This window comes from Chlorocebus sabaeus, chromosome 15, assembly GCF_047675955.1.
Source record: "Chlorocebus sabaeus isolate Y175 chromosome 15, mChlSab1.0.hap1, whole genome shotgun sequence".
Taxonomy (NCBI): domain Eukaryota; kingdom Metazoa; phylum Chordata; class Mammalia; order Primates; family Cercopithecidae; genus Chlorocebus; species Chlorocebus sabaeus.
Window position 1 is genome coordinate 92,268,356 of NC_132918.1, and position 14,482 is coordinate 92,282,837.

The 14,482-nt window shown below is 52.4% G+C and overlaps 1 protein-coding gene across 2 annotated transcripts in view; it reads left to right on the forward strand.

The window, feature by feature from the left end:
• Positions 1-297: 297 nt before the first annotated feature.
• Positions 298-14,482, forward strand: part of LOC103242066 (mucin-4) — a 68,698-nt gene continuing 54,513 nt past the window's right edge. Inside the window, exon 1 of one of the 2 annotated variants that reach the window (XM_073023794.1) lies at positions 298-490. In XM_073023794.1, the coding sequence (XP_072879895.1) occupies positions 409-490 (82 nt within the window). In that variant the 5' untranslated portion in view covers positions 298-408. The remainder of the gene's footprint in view (positions 491-14,482) is intronic. The other variant, XM_073023793.1, reaches the window with a different exon arrangement.

A 14,482-nucleotide genomic window follows, 5' to 3' on the forward strand; every position in this document is an offset into this window, starting at 1 on the left:
TTCTGGTGGGACAGGGGCCGCCCCTGGGGAGGGAGGAGAGGGCCCAGGAACCCAGCCAGGAAGGCGGCCCACCCATTTCCTGTGTGACCTGTTCCCATCCCCCGTGTCTCCTCCCGTATCTCCTCCCGTCCCTCCTGCCACTCAGCTCAGGCTGGTGAGGAGCAGAGCAATGGGTGCACCGGTATTTTCTTTCCTGGTGGGGGAGTGGGGTGGGGCTGAGGAGAGAAAAGCCTGATTGGTGTGGGGCCCCGCCCTCTTTTGTCCTCTTCCCAGGTTCTCTGGCCCCTTCAGAGAAACGCACTTGGTTCGGGCCAGCCGCTGGAGGGGACAGGCTCACGTCGGCTTCTCATACTGCAACTCCTGGGCGTGGAGCTTCCCCAGGGAGCCAGAGGAACTTTTGCGGCAGCCATGAAGGGGACACGCTGGAGGAGGGTCCCCTGGGTGTCCCTGAGCTGCCTGTGTCTCTGCGTCCTTCCACATGTGGTCCCAGGTAAGTGATGGAGAGAGCAGGTGAGGCTGGCTGTGGGGAGCACATGGGGGAACTGGGAGCTGTCAGAGAAAGAGAGGTCCAGGGAGAGAAAGAGAGAGAACAGGGGAAACGGAGACAGAGAAGAGGAAGAGAAGAGAGAGAAAAAGAGGGAGAGAGAAAGGAGAAAGAGATGAATGGACAGCATGGGGGGAGGGTGGAGAGAGACCCAGAGAGGGAAAGAAGAGGAAGGGAAGAGGGAGAGAGAAAGAAGAGAGGGCCAGACGGTGGCTCACGCCTGTCATCCCAGCACTTTGGGAGGCCGAGGCGGGCGATTACCTGAGGTCAGGAGTTTGAGACCAGCCTGGCCAACATGGAGAAACCCCGTCTCTACAAAATATACAAAAATTAGCCGGGCATGATGGCACATGCCTGTAATTCCAGCTACTCAGGAGGCTGAGGTAGGAGAATCGCTTGAACCCAGGAGGTGAAGGTTGCGGTGAGCTGAGATCGCGTCATTGCACGCCAGCCTGGGAGAGAGAGTGAGACTCTGTCTCAAAATTAGATAGATAAATAAATAAATAATAAAATAAGAAATAAGAAGAGGGGAAGAGTGGGGAAGAGGAGGTGTGAATTGGCAGATACGGGACAAGATCTGAGGGAAGGACAGAGAGAATGCTCGAAAGAGAGAGAAAAGAGGACAGAGAACCAGAGGGCAGCCCGGCGATGTCTGGAAGGATCTATGGAGGGAGCCAGGGCTTACTCGCGGAGAGAAAGACAGGCAGAGCCAGAGCAAGAGGAACAGGGTCGAGGAGAAAGACGCACACCCCTGTGTACAGAGCCGGGGTGGAGGGGATGCCAGGAAAGCTGGGTGATGAAGACGGAAGAAAACTCAAATAAAGCCGCAGGGTGAGAGGACGAGACAGGTGAGAGACAGACAAACTGACACACCCTGGGAACGGAGAGAGGAGACGATCGGGAGACAGCAGCAACCGAGGGAAGCGACGAGGAGGAGAGGCAGGCCGGCTGGAGGACGGAGAGGGCCAGGAGGTGCTGGCCGTGGGCTTCTTGCCTCTGAGCTTGGGTTTAAAAGCTTTCACCTGGGTCACAGCCTTGCCTGGGGCTCGTAGCCTGGCACTGGCCTTGGCCTCCTCCATGTACAGAGCCGGCAGGGGAGGGATGCCAGGCCTGTGGGAGACGTTCCCTCCGGGGCCCCCAGTCCTCTTCCCCACACCTTCCAGGCTGCCCCTCTGGCTTCGGGACCAAGTTTCATTCTGTATTTCTGGGTGTCTGAGTCTTCAGGGGAGCGTCTGGGGTCCAGGAGAGGGTGAGGGGTCCGGAGTCGAAGCCAGAGTTCGAGTCTCAGCTCCTGCCCTGCCTCAGCAGGCCGGAAACATCCACTGAAGGAAAGTGGTTCTTGGGCGCATTTTCGAGGCGCCTCTTGGGAGTGGGTCAGAAGGGGAATGCCCTGTAAAGGCTGCCAGAGAAACCAGGCTGGTGAAGTGGAACATTCCATCTCAAAATGTTTCAGGACTTGGCTCAGGACAAGCACCCCCACCCCACCCCGGCCACATACCCTCGCTCGAGTGCTCACCCCACTGTGAGGACATGGAGGCCAGAAGCAGCCGCCACACGGCCTCGCCCTGCAGATGGTTGAAGGGGTCTCCATGGGAATCGCGACTCCCAGAGCGAGGCTGGGGGTTGGGGTGCCAGGGAGGCAGCTCGCATTTAGAAGCCCCAGTGCCAAGTCTTTGCCATGAACCGTTATGGTCCCCGTGACCAGGCCCCGCCCCGTGTCTCCCCAGGGCCCCGGTCCCCTGTGTAAAGAGCCGTGGTGAATGGCTTGACCTCCTGACGCCTAAGTTCTTGAGTTTCAAAATCTGCGATTTAAAGCTGACCACAAATGGCTAGGTACCAGCTGGGCACTCAGCTCCATGTGGAGCCAGGAAGCGGGGTCTGTAGAGAGGAGTCCAGAGGGGCAAGACCCGGGGTGGGCGTGGAAAAGCACGGGGCATGACCCCGAGAGGGAGTGGAGGACGGCTGGTGTGCAAAGGCATCTCCATGGCGACCCGAAGAAGCTAGGCATGCCCTGGAGCGCTGGGTCCTTTGCGTCGTTAAGGGGACCAAGGGGAGCTGGGCCAGGAGAGGAGGTGGCAGTGGCCGGGAGATGGCACCCACACATCTGACCGGGCATTACCAGGGCCTTGGCAGGAAAAGCAGTCACCAACAGTGGGCAGGCGGCCCCCACCCCACAGGGCAGCTGCTGGGGCACTGGCAGCCAGCCAGCCCCATTCCTTTTGGCTCCCTGAGGGGGCTTACAGATGACCTGCCTATGTTTGAGTCTAGGGTCTGTTTGCACACTTGCTGGCAGGACCCTCACCCAGGCTGGGTCACACTGAAGCCCCAGGCCAGAGGAAAAACCCAGGGTTTCCACAAAGGAGCCGCCACAATGAGGGTTTCCTTAAAGAACAGCCCTGGCTCTCAAGGGTTAAAGGATAAGGCACAGCAGACAGAGGTGGGCTAGACGAGGACAAATGGAAATTTGGTGTCTACTGGTGGCCCCAGGCAGGAATGACTCAGAAGGAAGCCTGGCTGTCCTGGTTCCATGCCCCAGGAAAAGGCAACTGGGTTGAAATAGGCCTTGGTCTCCAAGGGTCACTATCAGTGACCCCGGGGAGGTGACAGGCTGGACCAAGCACAGGACAGGCAGGGAGGAGACGCCGGCCACAGCGCACCCCGAGGGGAAGGATCTCTGTGGGCCCCTCCTCGGAGAACCCGCAGTCTGTCTGTCGGTCTGGGAGAGGCCACCTGAACTTGCCACCAAGGACACCAAAACTCTCCATAGACCCCTCTGCCCTCTGGAAACCCCACTGTGCTCCAGGACACGCAGAAGGAGAGGATCCCGGGACAGGAGGTCCTGCCAAGAAATCAGCCAAACTGTGGCCAACGACCAGCAAGGGGGGCACAGCAAAGAGCAGGAGCTGGAACCCAGAGGCCCAGCGCCAGCGACGCCCTTGGCAGCCCGGGGAACACAGGCAACGCCCCTTTGGCTCTGGAGTCTCAGGGTCTTCGTCAGCAAACTGAGCCCAAGGGGAAGGGGCTGCTATGTAGGGTTGTCATGAGGATGAAACGAGACAGCATCTGGTGTAAAGTAGAAAAGTCATAAAGGGCTGGGCGCGGTGGCTCACACCTGTAATCCCAGTACTTTCGGAGGCCCAGGTTGGTGGATCACCTGAGGTCAGGAGTTCAAGACCAGCCTGGCCAACCCCGTCTCCACTAAAAATACAACATTTTGCCAGGCATGGTGGCGGGCGCCTGTAATTCCAGCTCCTCGGGAGGCTGAGGCAGGAGAATCATTTGAACCTGGGAGGCAGAGGTTGCAGTGAGCCGAGATCACACCACGGCACTCTAGCTTGGGTGACAGAGCGAGACTCCATCAAAAAAAAAAAAAAAAAAGAGAAAAGCCATAAAGACACGTTTGAGAGAGAGGCCTGGGAAGAAAGGGGAAGGAGGGTGATGAAACCCGGAATGGCATGGGCACTGGTGTCGGCCCAGGGTGACATCTTTTCATGTAAGGATCCTTGTGCCTCTAAAAAGCCACCCTGTGCTTCCCGTGGGTTTACAAGGGCTGGCGTGGTGTATTCAGAATGTGGCTTATTGCACGAAGGGACCCCGAGTGCCAGTCGTGGCCCGAGAGCAGGGCTCGCTCCAGCAGACGGCTCTGCCTCACCGCTCCCTGCCTGTGAGTCCCACCACGCCCTTGGTTTCTGGGCTCAGCTGTGGAGACAGAGGCTGGCCTGGCAACGCTTGACACGCAAATGGTTTGTGTCTTCATTGCCAAGAGAGGACACGAAGCGGCTGGACTTCTGTGTGCTCAGCGCGTGGTTTTGCTCCTGAGTCTGTCCTCTGGTGTCACGGTGCCGTTAAATGCTCAAAAGATGCACGTCATGTGGCTCCCAGAGCCACTTCTCTGAAGGCCTGGACAGGGACCTTTTAGGCTCTCTCTCCCCCCAGTTTCAACCTTTTACCTTAAATATACATATTTCTACTAGGCTGAGTTCATGCCCCAGCGTGTTCTGAGAAATTGAGTCAAAATAACTGAATCTGTTGGCACTTCATAGACGGTTTTTTGTTGTTGTTGGTTTTATGGATTTGTTTTTTGAGACAGAGTCTCGCTCTGTCACCCAGGCTGGAGTGAAGTGGTGTGATCTCAGCTCACTGCAACCTCCGCCTCCCGGGTTCAAGAGATTCTCCCGCCTCAGACTCCTGAGTAGCTGGGATTGCAGGCGCCCACCACCACAGCAGTTAATTTTTGCATTTTTAGTAGAGATGGGGTTTCACCATGTTGGCCAGGCTGGTCTCGAACTCCTGACCTCAGGTGATCCACCCGCCTCGGCTCCCAAAGTGCTGGGATTACAGGTGTGAGCCACTGCGCCTGGCCCTACTTCATAGAGGTTGAAATGCCTTTTCGCCCTTCTCCTTGAGACTCTGAAGAGGCCTCAGGAACTGGGCATTGGTGTTGCACATGAGGCCCTGCAGTGGCAGCCCTGCTGGGAGGACAGGAGGAAGGGCACTGGCTGTGTTGCCGGCAGCTCCACTCCCCACATGTGCATGTTCAGGAATCGCAGCAACGTGGACTCTCTGTGGATACCACCCCCACCCAGGTTGCAGTTTGGGTTCCAAAAGTCCAATTGCCAGTGGATTCTGGGGGAATTTGGAATAAGAAGGAGCCTAGCCTTTGGAGTTGTTCATTCACTTGCAGAATTTCTACTCATGCCAGCTGCTCTGGACAGGAAGATGAATCCGTCACGGTTCCTGCTTTTCAAAGCTCTCTAAGTGAAGTGACTCATTTAAGGTCATAGAACCCGTAAGTGAGGCAGCTGGGACTAGATCCCAGGTCTCCTGCCTCACTGCAGCACGGAGCCTTTCAGCATCTCCAAACCAGCCCAGCCCACCAATGGAGGGAAGAACAGAAGCATTCACACACACTGCGGAGACAGCCATTCATTCATTCATTCGTTCATTCATTCATTCATTCGTTCATTCATCCATCCACCCATCCATTCATTCATTCATTCATTCATCCATCCATCCATCCATCCACCCATCCATCCATCCATCCATTCATTCATTCATTCGTTCATTCATCCATCCACCCATCCATTCATTCATTCATTCGTTCATTCATCCATCCACTCATTCATTCATTCATTCATTCATTCATTCTTTCTTTCTTTCTTTCTTTCTTTCATTCATTCAACAACCATTTAGGAAACGCCTGCCTTAAGTTCCTGACATTGTTCTAGGACACAGCACTGGATGCACACAGTGAAGAATGAAACAGACGTGGCCCAGTCTCTTGGCGCTAAAATCTTGGTGCAGACAGACATCAAATAATTACAGAAATGTTCCCAGCTGCACATGTGGTAAATGCAGGGTGGGAAAGTTCAGGGTGCTGAGAGCTGCATTTTGAATGGCCAGAGAGTACGGGAACTGCATCTGACTGACAAGTCAGGAAGGCCCCTGTGAGGAACTGCTGTGGGGGGAGCTGAGGCCTGAGGCTGAGGGCAGCTGGGTGGGAAAGTGCCAGGCCTGAGCAGGCAGAGGTGGAGCTCATGGAGAGGCAGGAAAGAGCTTGGCCCCTGGGAAGGCTTGGAAGAGAAGGCAGGTGTTAGATCGCACAGGACTTTGCAAGCTTTGGAATAGATTATGCATTTTATGTTATTTTATTTATTTGTATTTTTGAGACAGTCTCACTGTGTCACCCAGGGGAGTGCAGTGGCGTGATCTCAGCTCACCGCAACCTCCGCCTCCAGGGTTCAAGAGATTCTCGTGCCTCAGCCTCCCGAGTAGCTGGGATTACAGGCACACGCCACTGTGCTCTGCTGATTTTTGTATTTTTAGTAGAAATGGGGTTTCATGTTGGCCAGGGTGGTCTCAAACTCCTGACCTCAAGTGATCTGCCCACCTTGGCCTCCCAAAGTGCTGGGATTCCCGGTGTGAGCCACTGTGCCCGACCCAGATTATGGATTTTGAGTAACTAAAATGACAGACAAGGCCGGGCATGGTGGCTCATGCCTGTCACCCCAGCGTGGTCACAACGCTGGTCACAGTTGATTCTGGGGCTGATACACAGATGGCATTAGCTCCCCACCAAGGGCGGTGGGGCTGGCGGTTCAGCGTCTGCAGGCCTTCCAGGCTGCCTGCCGCCTGTGTGCGGGCGAATGTTCTCCTCAAGGTCATCCTTACCGTTGGGCACTTCCCTTGGGCTTACACTGCCCTGCCTGAGGCAGCCTGGCAGGGGCCCCACCGGGCAGGAAGTAATGCCAGGAAAGTGAAACACTGTGGGCGATATGGCTTATGGGTTCCTCACCTCCGGTTCCAGGAAAAACCCAAGGCAAACAGACCAGATGCTAGGAACAAGCCTCAGGCCACAGCACTTAGAACGCCGCAGGCTTTGTTGTTTCTTCAGGGAGTGGCTTCACCGGTCTTGGAATCTGTCTTCCGCCATCGTCACTCATGCTGCTGCCAGCCCTTCTCCCGAGCCAATAGCACACCTGTCACCTCGGCACACCTGTGGAGTCACCAGAGGGACCACCTGGGGAAAACCATGCTACTGCCACTCAGCCTTCACGTTCCTGGAACCCTAAAAGACGCGAGGCCGCTGGGGGGCGTCTCCCACCTGAGGCAGTTCAAGGAGAGAAAAGAACTACCTTGATGGGAGATCTCTGGCTGACGTGATGGCAGAGGCTTGACGGAGGCTTCGAGGACTCAGATGTGGGGAACGTCTCTGCCTCAGTACCAGCTCCAGTGCCCTCCTTGTCCCTGGGTGGAGCCTCCTCCTCTGAGAGAATGTCTTAAAAACTCTCCATTTCACTCGGTGACGCACGTGTGTCTTCTCACAGTGACCTTGTCACCTTAAGGGGTCAACAGCCTTCATACTCACCCTAACATCATCCCAGAAAAGAGACGCCAGGAACTTTGGCAAAAATACCCCAGCGTCACCGCATCCATCCCAAGAATGAGCCTGGCTCAGCCTCAGGCTCAGAGACCTCTGCACGTGGCAGTCCAAGAATCTGGGGCAGGTCAGTGACCGTTTCCCCATCCTTGCCTCAGCTCTCCACCCACTCGATGGCAGTCCCAGAGCTGAGCAGCTCGCAGCTTCCGAGCAGCCGCTCTTGCCCCGAGCGCCCGGCCCTGCCACTTCCAAGGCATGTAATATCACTCAGTCTCTTCAAATCTCGATTTCCTCACCTGTGAAATGCGGCCGCTGTTAACAAGATGAGCTGTAAAGCACGAACACGAGCACGAGCTGTGAACATCTGTATTATTCATGGAGTCATAATGTGCCCACAAGAAAAGGAAGAAGAAGTCCTGCTTCCCTGGTCTGCTCATCACAAGTCAGCTGACCCCCAGTAACTCGAGACCCAACACAGATGCAGAGGCCACGCTGCCTGCAGAGTTTAATCCACGAGGTCTGGTAGGAAGAAAGTGAATGTATTAACCAAAACTAGCAAAGGGGAAGCAGCCAGATTTCTACTTAAAGTAGCTGCTTTAATTTTCAGAGGGGAAAGCATGGGTTTCCAAGGGAAAGCCTTGATAAGGAAGGCGCGCAAGAATCGGGCTGAGTCCTGTGTCCACGTGTCTTGTTCTGGTGGCTCTTTTGGGTCCCAGTCCGTCTGGACCTCGAGCTGACATTATTTTAACAACGGCCGGATTTTAAGGAGTTGTCATGAAGTAATTTCTGGGATTTTGCAGCTGGGTTTCCAGATGTGGTTTGTCTCTTTCAAGATTTTAGCCCCTGAAACTTTTAGGAAGACACACAGTTCAATCCTCGCACATAGTTAGGTAAATGGAAGGGAGTGTATACAGATGGCGAGAAAAGGGAGGGAGTGTATAGAGACAGCAAGAAAAGGGAGGGGGTGTACACAGGCGGTGAGAAAAGGGAGGGGGTGTACACAGGCGGCGAGAAAAGGGAGGGGGTGTACACAGGCGGCGAGAAAAGGGAGGGAGTGTATAGAGATGGCAAGAAAAGGGAGGGGGTGTACACAGGCGGTGAGAAAAGGGAGGGGGTGTATAGAGACGGTGAGAAAAGGGAGGGGGTGTATACAGACGGCGAGAAAAGGGAGGGAGTGTATAGAGATAGCAAGAAAAGGGAGGGGTGTACACAGGCGGCGAGAAAAGGGAGGGGGTGTATACAGATGGCGAGAAAAGGGAGGAGGTGTATAGAGACGGTGAGAAAAGGGAGGAGGTGTATACAGACGGCGAGAAAAGGGAGGAGGTGTATAGAGACGGTGAGAAAAGGGAGGGGGTGTATACAGACGGCGAGAAAAGGGAGGGCGTGTATACAGACGGCGAGAAAAGGGAGGGAGTGTACACAGAAGGTGAGAAAAGGGAGGGGGTGTACACAGGCAATGAGAAAAGGGAGGGGGTGTATACAGGCAATAAGAAAAGGGAGGGAGTGTATACAGATGGCGAGAAAAGGGAGGGGGTGTATACAGACGGCGAGAAAAGGGAGGGGCGTGGAGTCCATTTTTAGGCTAAGGAAAACGGCCTTTGCAGTTCCCTCAAAGTTATATTTGGAAACCCAAGAGAAAGCGGAAAGAACTTTAAAATGCATTTTGAAGGTAAACTGCCGGGTGCAAAACTGAAGACAATGTCTCCGCAGAAACGAGAAATCCTTGGCGTGGCCATTTCTTGTTACAGAAGCTGCCCTGCAGGTGCACACAGATGCGCTGGAAGTCCTCTTTCCTCAGTCACAACCAGAGGAAGGTCATTCTGGCCTCCCTCTGAGGATTCTGGTTTCTGGCATCCGTGTCACAACGGCAATGCCAGTCACCAGCCTCTGACCACAAGACCCATGCCCCCAGGACCTATGCAGACACCGGGACCTACCCATGGCCCCAGGACCTACGCAGACACTGGGACCTACCCATGGCCCCAGGACCTACACAGACACCTTCCAGGGCAGGCAGGGCAGGCCATTTTCCAAAGCAGTTCAAGCTAAGGAGACAACAGCTGAAACCCTCCCTCCTGGCCCTGAGAGCTGTGGATCAACCCACAGGTGTGTGATGGAGGCTGAGAGCAGGGCTGTGGAACCGGAGTCAGCAGGGGCAGTGAGGAGGCTGCTGCAATAGCCAGAGTGACAGGGAGGAGGTAGCAAAGCAAACAAGAGGACGTGATGGGCAAACACTTGGAGGAAGAGCAGCTAGTACCAACTAGGACATTGGGGACAAGGAAGAGGAAGAAATCAAGAGGACCCAGAGCTTTCTGGGCTGGATGTCTGGGGGACTGTTGTTAGAATGAACAGAAGGAAGGAAGAAAGCTTGGAAGGAAAGATTGACCTGGACCTGCTGCATTGCATGAGCTAGGCAGGAAATCCCTGGGAGGGTGAGGCCAGCATATGGGTGGGAAGTCAGGGAGAAGTACAGATTTGTAAGGCGTAAGAGTAGACGCAGGGTGGCCAGAGAGGGAGGGGCAGCAGGAGAGGGAAAGTGCTGGAGACATGTCATTTGGGCCTGGAGGGGGAGGAGAGAGGCGGCAAGGGGAATGGAGGGCCCGGGAAAGTGGACGGTGGAGCAGGACCCGTCAGCTTCAATGAAGGTGAGGCTGGGTGGTGGCACGGGGCCGCCGGCCAGGGAGAGCACGTTGAGGTGGGTGCTCAATACACATCTGTCAAATTCATGAACAAAGAAATGGATGGGGCCAAATTTACGAGACGCGCAGGGACTGTAGAAAATCGTTCTTGCGGTTGGGAAGGAGATTCTGGTAGCTCTGAGGAAAACGACTTGAGCCAAGTGCCTGAGGTGGGGGCAGAGCGAGCAGCGCGTGGTAAAGAAGAGGCAGCGAGGGGATGCCCCTCCTTCACGGTGCTGGAGGGCAAAACAAAAGACAGGGATGAGGACGACACAAATGGATGAGAGACTTGTTTTAGGCCCAGAGACACCTAAACATGGTCACAGGCAAAAGAGAAGGAGAAAGGCAGAAAGAGCGTCAGAGGCAGAGGCAGAGCAGTGAGCCATCCAGGCAGGAGGGAGCCACAGGGCCCCGGGGAGGGTGCGGGGAAGGCTCTGGGCATTGAAGGAGATGAAGGGCATGGCTTTGGTCCTTTCAGTAAAGTAGAAAATGGAGTGTCATGGGGAGAGGAGAGACCTGTTTTTCTCCAATATCAACTCTTGACGCTCAAATCTCCCAGTTGTCTGCTCTGCAAGTGTATGCGTTTGGCCAGAGTGAGAACAGTAAGTTTCAGTTGTCTGACAGCCTGATGGAACCTGACGGGCCTGGCTTGCGTCCTGGTGAGAGTCAAGGTCAGTTCATTCTGGCCAACACTTGAGCAGCAAGAACAAGGCTATGAATATTTTTTAGAATAAAACTTGAGTAAGTCTTCAAATTTCTCTGCCTTACAACTTCAGCAAGATGGTTTTAGCTTACAAACATTAAAAGTGGATACTATCATTTTATTTTAAGGGAAGTATTTCTTAACATGTGGTCCACGGACCACCTATACCAGGATCACTCTGGGCATGTGTTAAAATGCTGAGGCACCCTGCTTTTGGAGAACCACTGTCCATGCTGGGATTTTAGGTGTACGCTACCATGCCCAGCTGAGAACCGTTTTCTCACCAAAAGTAACTCTCCATAGTCTCTCCGTCCACTAGGATTTCTCTCTTTTCTTTTCTTTCTTTTTTTTTTTTTACAGATAGGTCATACTTGAACACAGAATTTCTTACCTACAAATAACCTACTCAGGTTTAGTAGATTGAGTTACCTGCAAACTGCTTTCCTAAATAGCTGAATAATCAATCTGTGGCAGGAGTGGCTTCAGATGTTTAAACAACGGTGAAAGACAAATACAGTAACTGTGGTTTTGTCGTAACGAATGCTCATCTCTTCCTCCTCACAAGCTCAACAGACTGAGAGATTTTGACAGCGCCTTCTCCCCTAGACAATAAAACTATGTCCTCCGCAGGCAGTGACTCACCTGTCCTCCTGTTTGCCGCAGCAGGAAACTAATCAACTCAGCTCAAGATGAGCAGGTTCTCTAAATAAAGATGCAAAACGAGGACTATCAGGACACAGCCTTGTTTAGCAAGATTTTCTTTCTTTCTTTCTTTTTTTTTTTCCTGAGATGGAGTCCTGCTCTGTCGCCCAGGCTGGAGCACAATGGCACGATCTCGGCTCACTGCAACCTCCGCTTCCCGGGTTCAAGCAATTCTCCTGCCTCAGCCTCCCGAGTAGCTGGGATTACAGGCACCTGCCACCACCCCCTGCTAATTTTTGTATTTTTAGTAGAGATGGGGTTTCATCATGTTGGCCAGGCTGGTCGTGAACTCCTGACCTCAAATGATCCACCCGCCTCGACCTCCCGAAGTGCTGGAATTACAGGTGTGAGCCACTGCACCTGGCCGATTTTCAATCGATGCTACGAAGCAAAGAGCAGCAGGTGAGGGATGGGGCCTGTCCTGGATCGTGCCCCTTTGTTCACAGGCTGGGAAATGGGGAAACAGGCACACTCTTGCACACTGCCAACAGGTCTGTAAATTGGCACAAGCTTTCTGCAAAGAAATTTGGCAGTATTTCTGTATTAATAACATGAAAAATTTTATAACAGCATTAACCAGTAATTCCAGTGATAGAAATTTAAGTTAAGGAGATGAGCTGAAATAATGTAAACGAAACATTATACACGAAGATAGTCATCAGGGCTTTATTTAAAATAAGCAATACATTGGAAACATTCTAAATGTCCAACAGTAAGTTAACAATATGAGCTTTTTCTACGATGATTTATTATTTAATGTTTAGGACGGGTGCGGTGGCTCACACCTGTAATCCCAGCACTTTGGGAGGCTGAGGTGAGCGGATCATCTGAGGTCAAGAGTTTGAGACCAGCCTGGCCAACATGGTGAAACCCTGTCTCTACTAAAAATACAAAAATTTAGCCTGGCATGGTGGCACACACCTGTAATCTCAGCTACTTGGGAGGCTGAGGCAGGAGAATCACGGAGGTGGAGTTTGCAGTGAGCCGAAATCATGTCATTGCACTCCAGCCTGGGCAACAAGAGCGAAACTCCATCTGGAAAAAAAAATGTTTAAAGGCTATGTCCAATATTCCGTAAGGGAATGGACACACAGACACACACACACACACAGTGTCACACATACACACACACACACACACACAGTGTCACACACACACACAGACACACACACAGTGTCACACACACACAGACACACACAGACACACACACAGTGTCACACACACACACAGACACACACACAGTGTCACACACACACACAGACACACACACACAGACACACACACAGTGTCACACACACACACACACACACAGTGTCTCACACACACACAGACACACACACACACACACAGTGTCACACACACACACAGACACACACACACAGTGTCACACACACACAGACACACACACACACAGTGTCACACACACACACAGACACACACACACAGTGTCACACAACACAGTGTCACACATACATACTAGCAACACACAAACACACAGAACGGGCATAAAGGAAGATGTGTTAAGGAGATGTTGCGAGCAGGAAGCGGTGGAGTCCACGTGGTCTCATCGCACAGAGAGGTGGGTACGGTGGACACACAGCAGGATGTGGTCCAGGAGAGAGACCTGCGCCTGTTGAAGGGGAAATGGGAATGGTAACAGCACTTCCAGTGGGGAAATGGCTTCGTTAGGAAGGAAGCCACCAGAGCTCAGCAGGGGAGTTTTATACAGCACCCTAGATTTTACTGCGGAGCTGAGTTCTCCCAGCCCCCTGAGCCAGCTCTTGTAGGACTCCAAAAGGGGGAAGCAAGGAACTGCGATCCAAGACATAAAAGATGTGCCTCTTCTCGGGCTATGTTTACAAAGCTAGTATCTTGAAGAAATGCTCATATCAGGTATAGCTAAAAAGGCAGGACACAAAATTATGTATACTGAATAAGTTAAACTATATATATATACACACACACATACACACACACACACATGTTTTGTTTCTGTTTTTGTTTTTCTTTTTTTGAGACGGAGTCTCACTCTGTCACCCAGCTGGAGTGCAGTGGCGCGATCTGGCTCACTGCAAGCTCCACCTCCCAGGTTCACGCCATTCTCCTGCCTCAGCCTCCCGAGTAGCTGGGACTACAGGCGCCCACCACCTCGCCCGGCTAATTTTTTTCTATTTTTTAGTAGAGACGGGGTTTCACCATGGTCTCGATCTCCTGACCTTGTGATCCGCCCGCCTCGGCCTCCCAAAGTGCTGGGATTACAGGCGTGAGCCACCGCGCCCGGCCAAACTATATATTTTTTAAAGCATAAAAAAATCCTAGAAGGAAGCCTTATCTAGCAAAAAGATTATGGGTTTTGATCTTTCAACTATCTAAATGTTCCCAAATGCACGTAACTAGTATGTGTGTTTTCTTTGGCATATTTCAATGCAGTTGTACAATTTTGTCCACAAAGATTAAGCACGTTTTTTGTTAGACTTATTTTTATGTACTTTTTTTTGGTCACCATCATAAACACTATAGTCTTAAAAATATTTTCTCTTTCACTGATATATAGGAATGCAGTTTTTTTTGTTTTTTAATCTTGTTTTGAGGCAGAGTCTCCCTCTGTCATGCAGGCTGGATGCAGTGGGGCGATCGTAGCTCACTGCAGCCTTGAACTCTTGGGCTGAAGTGCTCCTTCCCCATCAACCTCTGAGTCGCTGGAACTCTATGTGTGTGCTACTGGGCCCAGCTATTTTTTGTTTTTATTTCTGTAGAGACAGGATCTTGCTATGTTGCCCAGGTTGGTCTCGAATGCCCGGCCTCAAGTGTTCCTCCTGTCTCAGCCTCTCAAAGCACTGGGATTACAGGCATGAACCACCACACCCAGCTGGAATGCAATTATTTTAAAAATTTTGATTATGGATGTAAAACTTTGCTAATAATTTATATGTTTGGGAAGTTTCTATGTAAACAATTATGTTATCTGCAAATAA